Source organism: Hippopotamus amphibius, chromosome 12 (genome assembly GCF_030028045.1).
Source record: "Hippopotamus amphibius kiboko isolate mHipAmp2 chromosome 12, mHipAmp2.hap2, whole genome shotgun sequence".
Taxonomy (NCBI): Eukaryota; Metazoa; Chordata; class Mammalia; order Artiodactyla; family Hippopotamidae; genus Hippopotamus; species Hippopotamus amphibius.
The window spans coordinates 24,358,803-24,375,202 of record NC_080197.1 but is presented as its reverse complement, the minus strand read 5'-3'; the positions used below and the strand labels follow the sequence as shown (position 1 = coordinate 24,375,202).

Here is a 16,400-nt window from a genome sequence, read left to right as displayed (position 1 = left end):
CTGGGAAGTGCCGTGATGTCACTGCTTGCTTTAACCTGGGAAAGATGAGACATTGCCAAGGCTCCGAGTGACATCACGACTAGCTCTGTGATGCCGCGCCAGGGCGTTCCGCGGAGGCCCTGGTCTCCTTGTGATGTCAGCAGCCAGGCCCAGATACAGGGGAGAGGGTTGGCCCAGGCAGCGGGGTCGCCGGCGGCACGTACGGTCCGTGGGGTCCCCGCGGCGCGCACCGGCCGAGGGAAGGCCGAGGGCCTCGGCGGCTGCGGCGGTGACTTCGGCGTCCGTGAGGGGGCAGCCCGAGGTCAGGATGCGGCGAAGCCCCCGCCCGGGCTCGGCCACGTCCCCGCACAAGCACACGCCCAACTTCTACAGCGACAACAGCAACAGCTCTGTGAGCGTCACCTCAGGGGACAGCTGCGGGCACCGGTCAGCTGGGCCGGGGCCCGGGGAGCCCGAGGGCAGAAGAGCCCGGGGCTCGAGCCGCGGTGAGCCCGCCTTGAGCGTTGGAGTGCCCGGAGGAACCACATGGGCTGGAAGCTCTCGGCGGAAGCCGGCGCCTCGGAGCCACAATGGGCAGACCGCCTGTGGCGCGGCAACCGTGAGGGGCGGGGCCTCGGGTGCGGGCGGGGTCAAACCCGGGGGAGCGGAGGGAGGGGTAGGGCCTAAGGGGTGGGGCTTGGCGCGGAAGCGGGGTACAGCTCTCTGGGCACTTCCTAAGGGGCGGGACCTGTAGGGTGAAAAGAGGGGGCACTACATAGGATGCCCCAAGGTGGGGCCTCGGTCCGGTGGAGGGTCCTGGGGAGGGGCGGGGAAAGTCCTGTGATTGGGCACCACTGAGGAGGCGCGGCCTCGGTGTGAGCATGAGTGGCTACCAGAGAAATAGGGCCTTAGCAAGACCTAATACTGGGGGCGGGGCCTCCTTTTGGGGGTGGGACAACCGCTACACGGCGCTTCCCGGAGGGCGGGGCCTCAGAGTGCCGAGAAAGACCCGGGAAGGGATAGGGATGCGGTGGAACCAAATCCTGTGAGGTTTCTCTGCTTCTGGGCTGGGGAACCTGCGGCCGGGTCCCGGTGAAACAGCGGGCCTGCGGTGCGCAAGGCCCCAATGGAGCCCTTGGGCTCCCGCAGAACCGGCTGGCTGTCCCGTTGTCCCTGAGGAGCAGCTAGACCTTCTCTCGACTCTGGATCTGAGGCAGGAGATGCCTCCCCCGCGAGTGTCCAAGAGCTTCCTGAGTACGGGCCAGCCCAGCCCAGATCCCCTCTGACCCTCTGGCCCCCTTTCCGAACTTCATGTCTCATCTCTGAGGCCCTGCTTTCAGTCATGAGCCCCCGGCCGCCCATATCTGATTCACAATCACTTCCCTGAGCCCGATTCACCTTCCCTAAGAATGAGAATCCAACTCATTCTGCTTGCCCTCATCTCATTCTCCTAGCCCACCCCTCTCTTCCTGAACCCCCTTCCATGAGCCCCATTCCTAACCCCCTTCTGAAGCTCGAACACCACGCTCTATGAGCCCCTCCTCATCTCTCCCCCTCCCTGAGCCCAGTCCCTTCTCTGAGCCCCCTCTTCTCCTCAGACCTACTCTTCCAGGTGCTGAGCGTGTTGTTATCCCTGGTAGGAGACGTGCTGGTCAGTGTGTACAGGTCAGAGGGAGGGACGGGGGAGACCCAAGGGCTGCTCCTTGGGGGTGGGGGGTGGGTAGCAGGGCCAGACCCCGCTGAGGCTTGAGCCAGTTCACACCTGTGTTCACAGGAGCTGGGTCTAGGACCCTGGGGTGGGGACTGCGGGGTTTGCTAGGGTCTCAGGGCCTCAGCCTTTCTCTGGTTCTTCAGGGAGGTGTGTTCCGTCCGCTTCCTGCTCACGGCTGTGTCGCTGCTGAGCCTCTTTCTGGCAGGTGAGAGGGTGGTGAATTCCCTCGGGCCCCAGCCCTGGATGCTTCGGAGCCAAACCTGGCACATTTTCTCCTATATCCTTCAGCCCACTCAGCCTCTTCAGAGGCTCACAGCTCCTCAGTCCCCTTCAGAGCCTTGCAGATCCCCCTCAGGCTCAGCCCCTTCAAGCCTCCTCTTTTCCCACTGTCCCCTTTATGCCAGGGAAACCCTCTCCCTTCCCTTCCCCTGAGACCACCCCCCTCTTTCTCCAGCACTCTGGTGGGGGCTCCTGTACCTGGCTCCTCCTTTGGAGAATGTGAGTCGGGGAGACTCTCCCGGGGTGGATGGGTGGCAGGATATGAACGCGGAGGTTGTGGGGAGTCCCTGGGCCTCTGGGAAGGGGGCAGTGCTGGAGGCCATGGCTGGATATAACAGATTTCTGAGGGATCGTGCCCAGAGGTGCTTGAGGGTCTGTCTCTGAGAGGTCCTGGAAGGTCAGGGAAGGGGGTAGGCAGTCCTCAGAAAGATGGCCCTTTGAGTCTGACCTCCCACACTGCGGTGGGAGCAGATGTGGGTGGGAGCTGAGCAGCACTGTATTTTGTCTCTCCCTCCTCCGTCCAATAGGAACCTAAGGAGATGCTGACTCTAAGGTGAAAGAAGGCAACTGGGGTCGGGAATTGGGGGGTTCAAAGGTGTTTCTGTGGGGTGCCCTGTCCAGGGGGACAGGGAGCCAACTGCACGGTGCCAACCTTATGCCTGCAGCGAATACCATGAGCGCGTGCGTTCCCAGGGGCAGCAGCTGCAGCAGCTCCAGGCTGAGCTGGTTAAACTCCACAAGGAGGTGTCCAGTGTTCGCGCTGCCAACAGCGAGGTGAGCCCCGCAGACCCATCCTGCTCTCAGAACAGGGTCCAGGAGCTTGGCCCCAGGAGCCTGGCCCCCTTAGCTCCGCCCATTGCATAGTCCCGGCCCATCCTGGAGCTCTGCTCCCTGGGTCCTGAGCCTTAAGACCCCTCCCAAAGTCCCCGACTTCGGAATTTCTGCTGCGGCCCCTTAAGTCTATCCCCACAGAACTCCGCCCAACTATAAAACCGGCCCGCAGGCCCCGCCCCTCCAGGCCCCGCCCCTTCTCTTTTCAGAGAGTGGCCAAACTCGTGTTCCAGAGGCTGAGTGAGGACTTTGTGCGGAAACCCGACTATGCGCTGAGCTCTGTGGGTAAGACTCAAGAGACACTGAGAGACTGAGACTTAGAGACAAAGACAGAACTATGCACATGACTGTCTGACCTCAGACAGACACTGCCCCAGCTGTGGGTCAGGCCTGGGAGTTCCTGAGTGGTTGCTTCTCGGTGCTCCAGGAGCCTCCATCGACCTAGAGAAGACGTCCCACGACTACGAGGATGCAAACACTGCCTACTTCTGGAATCGCTTCAGCTTCTGGAACTACGCGCGGCCGCCCACAGTTATTCTGGAGGTGGGCCTGGAACCTAGATCCCGAAACAGAACCTAGGACAGGACACTGAAGAAAGGATCCCAACAGCTCCCTGGGTTGGGACCTGCCTGAGCTGAGGGAGTGGTGCCAGGTGGGGATGCCTGGGATGAGGCTCTGGACAAGGCAGAGGACAACGTAATACTAGAGAGATGTGGCAGTGCTAGGGACTGGGGCCCTGGGCGGAGACGCGGCTGGGGGTGGAGGACTGGGCGCGGCTCATGATGGGGTCAAGCTGAGCAGTTGCTCAGTCCTGTGGTTCTGATGGGCTGTCCATCCACCGGCCTACAGCCAGATGTATTCCCTGGGAATTGCTGGGCTTTTGAGGGCGACCAGGGCCAGGTGGTGATCCGGTTGCCGGGTCGTGTGCAGCTGAGCGACATCACTCTGCAGCATCCACCGCCCAGCGTGGCGCACACCCGGGGAGCCAACAGCGCCCCCCGTGACTTTGCAGTCTATGTAAGTGGGGCTGAGGCCAAGAAGGTGGGGGATTTTGCCTAGAGAGCACAAGGCAGTCAGAAAACTGGGGCTACTTGAGTCTTTGCTTGCTCATCCATAAAATGGAGATAGTACCACTTGCAGAGCTCTCAAGGCTGCTGTAGGTTATAATTATAACCATATTCAAATATTAGTCATGGTCTGTTATAGAGTGCTTACTCTGTGCGGAGTACTTTACATGGATTATATGTCCTTGCATCCCCACAACAACCTATGAAGTGCTATTATCTCCCCACTTCACAGATAAAGAAAGTAATGCTCAGATAGGGTAGGCAACTTGCCCAAGGTTACACAGCTAAGTGACCAGACCAAAATTTGCAACTTGATTTCTTTGAGCCCACATTCCACACTATGCTATCCTCTCACCAAAAAATAAATGAGCGTATGCTTACCATGTGCACAAGACAGTACACTGGACAAATACTGAACACAGAGTAGGTCCTAAACAAAGTTACTCTCTCCCTCCTCCACCTGTGCCTCACTGTTCCTCCACTCATTCTTCATGTACCAGGGCCTCCAGGTTGATGATGACACTGAAGTTTTCTTGGGGAAATTCACCTTCGATGCGGAGAAATCTGAGATTCAGACTTTCCACTTACAGGTGCGTTTGTCCCTGGGAGGTGAGGGTGCTGAAAGAATGGGACAGTGAGGGGAGACTGGGGAGGAAGGCAGGCCTTGGGAGAGTGGGCCTCGGCATGATCCATTTGTCTCCCCAGAATGACCCCCCAGCTGCCTTTCCCAAGGTGAAGATCCAGATTCTAAGCAACTGGGGCCACCCCCGTTTCACATGCTTGTATCGAGTCCGAGCCCATGGCATTCAAACCTCAGAGGGAGCAGGGGACAGTGCCACAGGGGGGGACCATTAAACATGCTGATTGTTGGAGTAGAATGGAGGTCTGTGCTGAAAGAAGCTGGATCAGTGCTGGGAGGTCTGTTGCGGGAAGGTGGAGGGGGGCGGCACTCCAGTTGCCTTTGATATATAAATATGGTGTGTGGGGGGGGGGGCTACCAAAGCACCCTGTTCTCTGAGAAGTCCAGATCAATATAGTAGCAGCAGTAGCTCATGTTTATGCATGTGCACAAGACAGTACACTGGACATCATATGTCTTACCTAACTAATCTTCACAACCACAGAGGGGGAAGCCACTCAAGTCAGGAAAGTTGCTCAAGGTCACACAGCTAATGAAGAGCTGAACCACAGCAGGACCCCAAGCCGACCTTCCTCCAGAGGCCACCCTCTTGCAGAGCTGCCCGCCAGCATGAAGCCATGCTTGTGCACCTCAATTCTCACCCCAACTCTTGCTAGGTGCAGGTGGAGGGGCAACTACCCCTTTGCTTCAGGTAAAAACTAGGGAGACTTGAGAACCTCTCGGAAGCATCTGAGTCAGAGTTGATGCAGGCCTAGTCGCCCTACTCAGGTTGTCTTTACTGAGACCTGAGTGCCTGACTATGTGAGGCACAGTACGGGTGGTCTAGTGATTACCAGTCCCTGCCCTCAAGGAGCCTGATAGGGGAGAGATGATGCACCAGAAAACGGGACAATTCATTTACTGATCCAAGAACTCTTTAAGGGTCAAAAGTAGAATTGGAAGGAAAAAGATGGAGGAGATGGACATCAAAGGATTAATGAGTTCTGCCAGGGCAGAGAGCAGAAAAGGGTGACAAGTGTGAGCAAAGATACATGCAACATCTTGACTATTAGGATCCTTTGCAGTGTGTTCATGTTTTGGAAGAATATACAGACTATTTTTTTTTTTGGGCACACGGGCTTAGTTGCTTCGCGGCATGTGGGATCTTCCTGGAGCTGGGATCAAACCCGTAACCTCTGCATTGGCAGGCGGATTCTTAACCACTGCACCACCTAGGAAGCCCAACAGACTATTTTAAACAGTGGTTACACCTCTACAAAGTGGAATGCATGAGTATGTGTGGGGGTGGAACATGTACCCATCTGTTTAAATTTTGGGATTATTACTTTTGTAATTTGAAGACAAAGGGAAAAGATTCTATTGAGTGCTTTTAAAGCCTAAGGTTTTCTAACTAATGAACTAATACAGCTTTTCTAAAGGGCAGTTTCACAATAAGCATCGAAACCCTTAAATTTTTTTACACTTTTTAATCATGGCAATTCCATTTCTAAGAATGGATCCACAGGATACATAGATATCATCTAAGTTAATACTTTAAGGATGTCCATCATACTGTTGTTTATAAAGGAAAAAAACAGAAATAGTATCTAAGAAGATAAAGTACACTACAAAAACCATATGCAGCCAATAGAAATGGTAATATAAAGGAGTGTTTAATGTCATAAAAGTAATTAATGATATATGGATAATTTCTTAAAAAGCAAGCTAGGTTGGTATACATAAAAATTTTAAATTTCCATATCAAAGGAGTTTTATAGACCAAAAGATACTATAATTGAAAAGATAATAGCCTGGGAGGAAATATTTTCAACATGTATAAGAGACAAAGGGTTAATAACTGAACAACTGTAACAGACTGAGGACTATAAGGACAATAACAATAACCTATAAAAAGGCTATTTGGAAGAAATACAATTCACAAATAAACATATAAAATGATACCTAGCCTTCATAATTAAATAAATTCAAACTAAAAATGAGATTTTTTTTTTGCCTGTCAGATTAACAAATTGGGTAAAAAACTGTTATGAAGGGCAATTTACAATATCTATTAAAATGTTAAATATTCCTATCTTTTGTTTGAGCATTTTCACTTGTAGGAATAAATCCTTCAGAAAAATTCCTGTAAAGCACAGATAAATGTACGAGGATATTTCTTAAGGCACTGTTTGTTATAATAGAAGAAAACTGGAAGGGACCCAAATCTTGATAAATTAGGGACTGGCTAAATAAGCTACGATACACTCATACACAGAGTAATATACAGGCATTAGAAAGAATGAGGTCAGCAATAAGTTCTAATGGGTAAAATACCCAAAATATAATAAAAACAAGGTGCAAACAGTATAATATCTATTTAGAGAAAAAAATCTGTCAGACCTAGAAAATACACCCTGCTCCATAATCTATTTTATACAATATTTATATCTGAAATAATTTTGAACCAGCATATTTTAAAAACATATTTAAAGCATATTAAAATAGTATATGATCCCAATTTTCTAAAATAAAAAACATGTACCACTGTCAGTATACATAAAGTATAAAAAATATGCATCAAATATTTTATTGGGACATGGGAGTTTGGGTGATATTTATTTTCTTCCTACAATGAATATACATATTGGTTTTCTAGTAAGAAAAAAATTATTAGCCATTAAAAAATTCAGGCTTATAGCATATTTTTAGGACTAGAACAACCACTGCTCTGTCCTCCAGGAAGTCTAGCATATTCCTTGCTCCATCTTAAAACTCACCCCTCCCCTAGCACTTTCCATGTTGTCTGTGTTCCCAGCTCAGCTCTGCTCTGAGGCAGGGCAGGATAGGTGTTTGGCTTACATTCAGTCTTTGCATTTTCAAAAACGAAGTCAATGACTCCAGATATCTGGCCAGGAATACCCAATTTCTTTGAGTGGGGCTATTATGTCAGAGGAATGCTTCACTCAGCAACCCCTAAGGTCAACAAATAAGCTCAGAGAGAAGTAAACATGGCTAATGGCAGATTTCCACCCAAAACACAGAGTGGTAGCAAAGCAGTGGTCTTCATTCATCTTTATTGAATGAGGGGCTCGAGGGGCAAGCAAGGTGAGATCAAGAGCAGCTATAGCAAGTATAAAAGTAAGTATAAAAGTATAAAATATACAATGCTAGCACTATGGAATGTGTGTTCAGGGTTGGGGGACCTTAGGAACACAGGACAGAGGACTAGCCACAGTCTATCCTTCCAAGGGAATCTAGGCCTGAAGGGCCTGTTCAGGGCCCTTGGCTGTGGGTGGATGTGGTTTGAATGGGCCCCAACCCTGGGCCTTGAAGTAGGAGACCAGTTGTGTGGGTACTTCTGCAAGTACAGTCTGTGCAAGTGCCTCTCGAGGGGCCTGCCAGGGGAAGAGGGGCAAGTTCAGCAATGGTCCATAATAGCTTCCCAAGGTCTACATTTAATACCCGAGAAAGGATACAAAAACCAACACCCAACCCTGCCCCAGGCTCAGATGAAAGGGTAAGTATCCCCACTCACATCAGGGAGAGGTGGAAGGCTAAACTCCCAGATCTATTCTGTCCCCAAGCTTGTCCGTACTCACATTTTGGAATCGGCGGTAGGGCACAAACTGTACTATGTCACGAGCAGCTGCCTCCCCGGAGCGTGTACGCAGGGGTCCACCATCAGCGTCCAGGTGCTCCATGGCCTCGAAGTCAGCACCACCCACACCCACTATGATCACTGACATGGGCAGGCAGGAGGCACGAACCACAGCTTCACAGGTGGCCTCCACATCTGTCACAGCACCATCAGTCAGCAGCAACAGCACGAAGTATTGCTAAGGGCAAGTGCATTCATATACTGAGGCAGACCCTCTAAACATCCCAGCCACACATTCCCACACTGATAAGTCTCATGTTACACAGCCCTCAAGGGAGCCCTTGACCAAGTGCCCCCCTCCCTGCCCACTACCTCCCATGACCCTCACCGAAGCAGTCCTCTGATGTGCAGCCTGGGCTGCAAACCTAGCCACATGGTTGATGATGGGTGCAAAGTTGGTGGGGCCATAGAGTCGAACTTGGGGCAGGGCCTGGCGGTAGGCATCCACAATGCCCTGGATGCCTAGAGAAGAAAGGCAAGGAATACCATAAATATTGGGCCCTCTCCGGGTTCAGCCAGTGCTGACATCACTCTATCCTGGCCAAGGAGATTTGGGAACCTGGGAGCATTTCATTCAATCACCCCTGTAACCCAAGGCTCTTAACCTCATCCTACAGATGGGAAAATTAAGGCCAAAGAGAGGAAGGGCCCATGCTCTAAAACACAGCTTGAATTAAAACCCAGATTAGGGGGAATCCCCTAAACAAATCTAGGAGCGTTGAGAGCATCAGATTATAACCCACTTAATAAGATAATGAATTATAACCCATTTAATAAAAGAATCCACAGAGATATTAAATAATGGGAGAGAAGGAAAAGTTCTTCCTTAATAAATGTAGGAGGAGAAATTATAGAATCATCTGATAATCAGAGATAACTGATTCAGGCAAGGCTCATCAATGGACACTAAAACAAGAGAGTAAAAATTGATGAGTGATTGAATATTTATATAGCCTCAGAGTATCCTCCCAAAGGATACTTATTAATTAAAAGGAAAAAAAAACAGACCCCCACACCTACACTTAATTAACCTTCAACAAAGGAGACAAGAATATACAATGGAGAAAAGACAGTCTCTTCAGCAAGTGCTGTTGGGAAAGCTGGACAGGTAAATCAATGAAGTTAGAACTCTCCCTCACATCATACACAAAAATAAACTCAAAATGGCTTAAAAGCTTAAATATAAGACATGACACCATAACACTCCTAAAAGAGAACACAGGCAAAACATTCTCTGACATAAATTGTACCAATGTTTTCTTAGGTTAGTCTCCCGAGGAAATAGAAATAACAGTAAAAATAAACAAATAGGACCTAATCAACTTACAAGCTTCTGTACAGCAAAGGAAACCATAAACAAAATGAAAAGACAACCTACAGACTGTGAGAAAATATTTGGAAATGAAGCAACCAACAGGTGCTTCATTTCCAAAATATACAAACAGCTCAAACAACTCAATAACAAACAAACAACCCAATCGAAACGGGCAAAAGACCTAAACAGACACTTCTTTAAAGAAGACATACAGATGGCCAATAGGCACATGAAAAGATGCTCAACATCGCTAATTATTAGGGAAATGCAGGGAACTCCTTGATGGTCCAGCGGTTAGGACTCTGCTTCCACTGCAGGGGGCACGGATTTGATCCTTGATCAGGGAACTAAGATCCGCATGCCTCATGACACGCCCAAAAATAAAAATAAAAAGTGAATAAAAATTAGAATTTAAAAAAAGATGTGACACACGTACACACAGACACACACTGGAATACTATTCAGCCATAAAAGGAAATGAAATATTGCCATTTGCAGCAATATGGATGGACCTAGAGATTATCACACTAAGTGGAGTAAGTCAGAAAGACAAATACCATATGATACTACTTACGTGTGGAATCTAAAATATGATACAAATGAACTTATGTACAAAACAGAAACAGACTCACAGACAGAAAACAAATTTATGGTTAACAAATGGGAAAGGGGAGGGATCAATTAGGAGTTTGGGAATTATCAGATACAAATTATTCAATATCCTGTAATAAATGGGAATGGAAAAGAAAGGGGTGTGTGTGTGTGTGTGTGTGTGTGTAAACTGAATCACTTTGCTGTACACCAGAAACTAACACAACATTGTAAATCAACTATACTTCAATAAAAAAAATTTAATTACATATAAAGAAAAAAACAGTACTTGTATAGTCAAGAAACCTGATAGACTCTACCTTAAGCAAGTGATCAAAGTTAATATGACTGGTAAGAGGATAAATCAACATCATGTGCCTCCCAAACACACAGCATGGCTTCTGTGGTATTCTGTGGTATTTATGACAAAAATGCATAATTTGAATCTAATTATGAGAAAATATCAGGTAAACCCAAATTGAAGGACATTCTACAAATTACCTGGCCTGTAATCTTAAAAAATGACACTATCATGAATGACATGAAGAACTCTGGAAGACAACTGAATGACATGTGTGACGGGAAAAATCTGAATAAATTTTATAGATTGGGTAAACAGTAGTGTATTGATGTGGATTTCCTGATTTTGAGAATTGTACCATGATTATGTAAGAGAATGTCTTTGATTTTAGGGAACACTGAAGTATTCAGGATAGAGGGCCGTGTAGACGACGAGGAGTGCAAAGTTGATGGGGCCATGGAGGCAAACTTGGGCGGGGCTTACTCACTACAGTTCTCAAATACTTCTGGGGAAAAAATGTATATGTATATATAGAGAGAGACAAAGAGGAGGAGGAAGGGAGAAAATCTGAGTGAGAGAGAAAGACAAAGCAAATCTGATACAATGTTCATGTTTGAGGAATCTGGATGAAGGTAAATAACAGCCCCTGTGACCCAGGTCCTGACTCCTGATCCCCGATGACCTGAATCCCTATAACGATCTTGCCACTTTTCGCTAAGCCTGAACCCATGTCAAAATAAAAATCCAGGTCAGATGAGGTCAAGTTTTCCATTTAAGCTTGCTGCTCATGTATGGGTGCTAGGGAAACAGGGGGTTTGGCCCTCTCTAGACAAAAGAGCATGGGGCAAAAAGTACCCTGAATAGAGCTGCAGGGAGGCACCAAGGCTTCCACTGATGCCCAAATAAGTATCTTTGAGCTTCTAGGCAAAGATAATAAGTAACTGTGAGCTTCTAGGCAAAGATATAATAATAACAATAATGATGATGATGATGATGATGTAACAACTACCATAGTTTAGAGAGAGCACTTAGTATGTGCCAGGCTTACTGCTCCAAACTTTATATGCATCTTCTTAAATATTCAATATCCTACTATAATATTTAGTCTTATTATGAAGCCAAAGCACACAGAAGCTAAGCAACTGGCCCCAGGTTACATGATTAGCAAGTGGCAAGATGAAGATTTGACTCCAGAGTCCTAGTTCTAAAATCCACTCCTCTGGACAATGGAGTCAGGTGTCTATCTCCCCACCCCCCATTCTCCCTTGCCCGCACGAGCCTGGCCCTCTAGATGTGGACAGATATACCTTACACTGGAGGATGGGGGCCTTACCTGCACAGTAGGGGTTACTGGGGTTGAAGTTCAAGGCAAATTCATGGGAGACCTGAGGGCAAAATAAAAATGAGGTTCTTTCCTCATGACTACTTTTGTGCTAAGAAAAAGGGCATTATAGTATGGAGGTATTTGGTCCTTAGTCCTGAGCATTCGTTATATACATGCCTGTAAGGATGCATCTCTGCAACTCCTCACAAAGCTGGGTACCAAGCAGCAAGTTTACCACATGCCCCCAAATCAGGACCCTGAAACTAAAAACAGGAGTAGGGGAGGGGAAGAAAATACTCACCTGCCAGTCAGGGGGTATCTGGGCCCCAAATCCAAATGCTGGGAACAGCTTGTCCCTGTGGGAAGACAGTGAATGGGGGAAGAGGCAGTGAGAGGACTGTGATCCCAGAGGCTAAAGCATCTGCAGGGAGTGGGGATGAGCAAGAGACAAGGTCACTTACGAATCATAGTCCTGAACCACACTGCCCACGCTCCACAGTGCTGTCAGGTACTCATTGACCCCTGTTGGGCTCAGGTAGTGCAAGGAATCAGGTGAGGAAGGGTCTCCATTGGAGCCTGTGAAGTCCACGCCCACCTGGGAGGAGGGGAGGAGGGGAGCTGAAGCCCACGTTGAGCCCCAGATCTGTTCTCTTGCCCCTGATGAAGCAACTTACAGTGAAGTTGATTTGACAGCCTCCCATCACATAGTCCAGGAATGAATATTCTGTTTCTACCTGTAGATGAAAACCAGGGTCATAACTGGAGTGAAGGGGTTGCGATTATGGAGCTTAGTCAGAGACAGGGTCACATGAGCTATTGTCACACCTGACAAATATTGACACAGATGGTTCCAGAGTTCTTGTAGCTTTTCTTTTTCTGCTGTTTCTCAGGGTGGATGCATTCAAATTCAGCCTGGTAAGGAAAGAAAAATTAGAGTAGGAAACTTTCAGAGCATTGGCCAGGATTGGAGCTGCCCTGCCCTCCCTCTCTACCTGGGGCTGCAGCCCCTAGGCCCACCTCAATACCCTGAGGCAGCACTCACTGGAACTGCTTGCAGCTGGGCCAAGCTGGTGTGAAAGGTACCAATGAGGTCATGTGAACCATCACTGTCATAATCTGAGCAACGCACCTAGGAGGGAAGGTGTGTATGCGTGTATATAAAGACCAGGATGTAGGTGGCAGGTGAGAATAAACCCCTTCCCAGGCTCTCTGCCCCTGCTCAGCCCACTCAGGAGGCAAGCTCCTCACCTGGATGGGTGTGCTGGGGTCTCCCCCACAGAAATGTTGAAGGGGAACAGAGAAGCGCTTCCAAGTAGGGTTCAGGTTGTTCTTGATGACCTGAAGGTGGAAGGCAAGGCCTCTAGTGAGCTCTGGGTTGGCGTGTGGGGAGCTGCCATCCTTCCCTACTCATATGCAGACTCTTTATCCCTGTGCTCCAAACCCTGGTAGTCACAAGCCCCAAGAGATTCTCTCCTACCCCATCACACCCAATTCCAGGGGTCTCACACCTCAGATCTGTATGCCAGGTGCCATTTCCCATCACCCTGACGGAAAAACTCCAGGAATGGATCCGATTTTCCCAGGAAGTCCTGTCAACATCACAGAGACCCCAGTTATAAGATACAGGCAGAGACAACCACTAGGACAGACCTCTGTCCCCATCCTTTCCCCTCCAACACACCATCCCTGTCCACTTAATTCTCAAACCTCCAGGGCCTCCTTCCAAACACACCTTCTTATCCAGGTTTCTGGCCTCCACCTCCATGGTCACTACACGACTATCCTTCAACTCCTGAGCTGAGACCTAGGCAGGAGAGGCAGGAGACTCTATCATCTCATGAATTCCTCATTCATATAAGTATCCCACCCCCCACAAACACCAGCAGAGTTCTTCCTTACCATGATGGTCCCCCGCCCAGCAGGTTTTCCAGGCTTCAACATCAAAGGTAGAGTCAGTATTCGACTGGACACAATCTGAGGCAGAGCAGGGGTGGGTGGGGTACCAATATCTCAGACAAGACTAGGTCCTGTTTGACCCCTGCCTCCAAGTTCCAAGCAGTCTGGGTTATCTGACAGGGCTCTTACTTAATCTGTGTCTGAAGGATTCTAATACCTGGCTCTACATACCTGTCCTAGGGAACACTCAGCCCCTCCTAGGAAGTCATCATCCCCCAGTTCAGGTGTCTTGTTGTCTATGTCATAGATACCAAATCGGAGCTTTTGAACTGTTTCAAAGTGGTATTCAAGCTGCAGAGTCTTGGAGAACTCAGGGCTTGAGCAATTCCGTACTCGCTCAGTCCGGCCAAGCTGTGGGCAAAAGTCAATAAGCATCACAGTCATGCACCTTCCACCCCAAAACAGTCCTAGCCTCCCTCCACAACTTTATCCCCCATAGTCCTTCTCACCTCAGCCCAGTTGCCTCCTCCCACATCCTGTAACAGGACGCAGAGTGGGTCAGACTTGGAGCCAATGTCCTTGTCAATGAGGTGGTCACACGAAATGGACAGCTGAACCAAGGTCACACAGTGGGCCATCTGGGGAAAAAAAGACCCAAATCAAGCACCTTCTTTACCCTTCCCTGACTATAGGTCCCTGGCTTCAACCAGGCAGGGCTGAGCCTGTATTTACCCCCATGACACCCAGGGAAGAGAAGGCCCTACAGCTTCCATACTCCTCCGATTCCCTTGGGTAAGCTCAATGGGATAGGAGATGATGGTTACAACCAACCCTGGTCCAAGAATATGACGGGAAGATGCAGAAAAAGTGTACTGGCCTCCATCAACAATTCTGACCCAAACTAGTCCTCAGCCCCGAACTGGTCCTAATCCCAATAACGCTCCCCTGACCCGGACTCCAACCCTGATCTCCTCAGAGATCAATGAATCTCACTCTGATGCCTTGACTGGCCCCAGACCAGACCCTAATCGAAGTTCCAAGCTCAACATTGCCCCAAATACAACTATGATCCAGATTCTGCTCCCCAAAGTCTCTTCCTTCAGTGATTTCCCACTAACCCTGGGGCTCTATCTACATCTTGAGGCAGAGTTACAGTCCCCACACGGATTCTCCTAGCCTCTAATCAGCTGTTCAGGTCCAACTCCTCACTATTTGTACTGCCTAGTCCAAGCCATCATCTCTCATCAGGCTTACTGCATTACCCTCTTTAACAGATCTCTCTCATCCTATGCCATCCTCACCTCTACTCCCTCATCCTCACACAAACAGGCTATTCTCAATACAGCAACCAGGGTGATCCTGTTAAAACATAGGTCATGTCATACCTCTACCCAAACCCAATAATGATTTCCCCTTGCTTAGAAAAAATCCAAACTCTGCATTGGCCTACAAGGTCTTGAAAGATCTAGATCTCTCTAACTTTATCTCCTAACATCTCTCTTGCTCACTCCACTCTGGCCCCACAAGTCTGCTTGTCATTCCTCAAATATGCTTGTTTCAACCTCAGTGCTTAGAATGTTCTTCCCTCATATAACCCACACAGCTTCCTGTTCCCTCACATTCTCTCTAGGTCTCTATTCAAAATCTTCTCCATTTTGAAGGAAAAGGTTCTCCTTTTCCGGCCACTCTAAAGTTTCATCCCTACTACTACTGATACATCACACACCCATTTCCTGTTTTTTCTCTTTAGCATTTATCACTGTCTAATATATGATATATATTTATATAATTTGTCTTCCCCACTAGAATGTAAACTCCATGAGGGAAGGGATACTTGTCTGTTCTGTTCACTGGTCTACCTTAAGCACCTAGATAATAAATATTTACTGAATGAAATCCAAAAGGCCATCTCCAGCCTCTGCTCCCAGCTCAGCCATCTCCAAACTGACTGGCAATCAAACAGCAGCAAGCTTCTCCAATTCATCCATTTCCTTTGCTAGAAACACTATCTTCTTGCATGGATCACCGTGACTCCCATATAAACGCCGCCTCCTAAGTCACCGTAACAGTTATCCTCAGATTCCTCACTAACCCTATGTCCCCGCCAACCAATACACCTGCAGACCATCTGTACCAAGAGTGCAGATGGGGTCAGATCTCTCATCCAGCTGCATTCAGCATTCCAGGTTTCCCAGCACTATACCATAGCAGGATGCCTCCAGCCTCAACCTCTCTTGAACCGACCCTCAGTCAATCCCTCCCCCAACCCAGTCCACAGTTAGTGCTATTCCCATCTTAGTGCCTCATGGTCTCCATCTTGAAAGCTGTTATCAACCCAAACTGGTATGATTCTTAGAGTTCAATGTGATTCACATACTACCCCTCCATAGCACCTCAGCCTCTGCTTGAATGCATCCAATGACAGAAAACCCACCACTCTTATAATCCAATCATCAGAAAGTCCTGCTCCATAAAGTCCTACCCAAACCAACCCAAGTCTATCGAATTCTCACTTCTACACATTATTCCTATTTCTTCCCCAGTCTAAAATTCCACAAGAAATCCTATCTCCATTCTGAGAACCACCTGATACCCGGAAGCAGTGAACCTCAAGCTAAAATCTGGAAAAATATCCCCAGTTCTTTTGAATATTGCCACTAGACTGTGGCTTTTAGATCATTGCTTTGGAGGTTCCCCAAGGACAGATCCTGAAGGAACGGGACAACAAGGTCCTCTAAGTCATATTCTAACTCCAGGCCTCTCACCTCACACGTTCTCTCAGGCAGTGTTCGTACAGTACAGAGACAAATAAAGAAGAATGCTCATTTC

General features: G+C 48.4%; 2 protein-coding genes across 12 annotated transcripts in view; one reads left to right on the top strand and one right to left on the bottom strand.

Annotated features, from left to right (window-relative positions):
• The first annotated feature begins 307 nt into the window (after window positions 1-307).
• On the top strand, window positions 308-4,722 carry SPAG4 (sperm associated antigen 4). 2 transcript variants are annotated; one of them, XM_057703961.1, is made up of 12 exons: window positions 308-617; window positions 1,129-1,233; window positions 1,578-1,644; window positions 1,834-1,895; window positions 2,145-2,188; window positions 2,497-2,522; window positions 2,635-2,743; window positions 3,010-3,085; window positions 3,228-3,343; window positions 3,650-3,817; window positions 4,368-4,457; window positions 4,573-4,722. In XM_057703961.1, the coding sequence occupies exons 1-12, from the start codon at window positions 308-310 to the stop codon at window positions 4,720-4,722; spliced, it is 1,323 nt and encodes a 440-aa protein (XP_057559944.1). The 2 variants fall into 2 exon arrangements, with proteins under 2 accessions (XP_057559944.1, XP_057559945.1); XM_057703962.1 differs by having other exon boundaries at window positions 526-598.
• Window positions 4,723-7,546: 2,824 nt separating this feature from the next.
• Window positions 7,547-16,400, bottom strand: part of CPNE1 (copine 1) — a 35,331-nt gene continuing 26,477 nt past the window's right edge. For 8 of the 10 annotated variants that reach the window (XM_057703959.1, XM_057703958.1, XM_057703954.1 and 5 more), the window contains 15 exons: window positions 14,081-14,209; window positions 13,803-13,982; window positions 13,575-13,649; window positions 13,408-13,479; window positions 13,184-13,264; window positions 12,924-13,013; window positions 12,718-12,804; window positions 12,501-12,587; window positions 12,350-12,409; window positions 12,137-12,270; window positions 11,977-12,031; window positions 11,685-11,736; window positions 8,473-8,606; window positions 8,086-8,322; window positions 7,547-7,881 (listed from right to left, as the gene is read on the bottom strand). In XM_057703959.1, coding sequence (XP_057559942.1) covers window positions 7,741-7,881; window positions 8,086-8,322; window positions 8,473-8,606; window positions 11,685-11,736; window positions 11,977-12,031; window positions 12,137-12,270; window positions 12,350-12,409; window positions 12,501-12,587; window positions 12,718-12,804; window positions 12,924-13,013; window positions 13,184-13,264; window positions 13,408-13,479; window positions 13,575-13,649; window positions 13,803-13,982; window positions 14,081-14,209 — 1,614 coding nt within the window. In that variant the 3' untranslated portion in view covers window positions 7,547-7,740. The remainder of the gene's footprint in view (window positions 7,882-8,085; window positions 8,323-8,472; window positions 8,607-11,684; window positions 11,737-11,976; window positions 12,032-12,136; window positions 12,271-12,349; window positions 12,410-12,500; window positions 12,588-12,717; window positions 12,805-12,923; window positions 13,014-13,183; window positions 13,265-13,407; window positions 13,480-13,574; window positions 13,650-13,802; window positions 13,983-14,080; window positions 14,210-16,400) is intronic. The other 2 variants (XM_057703952.1, XM_057703951.1) reach the window with 2 other exon arrangements.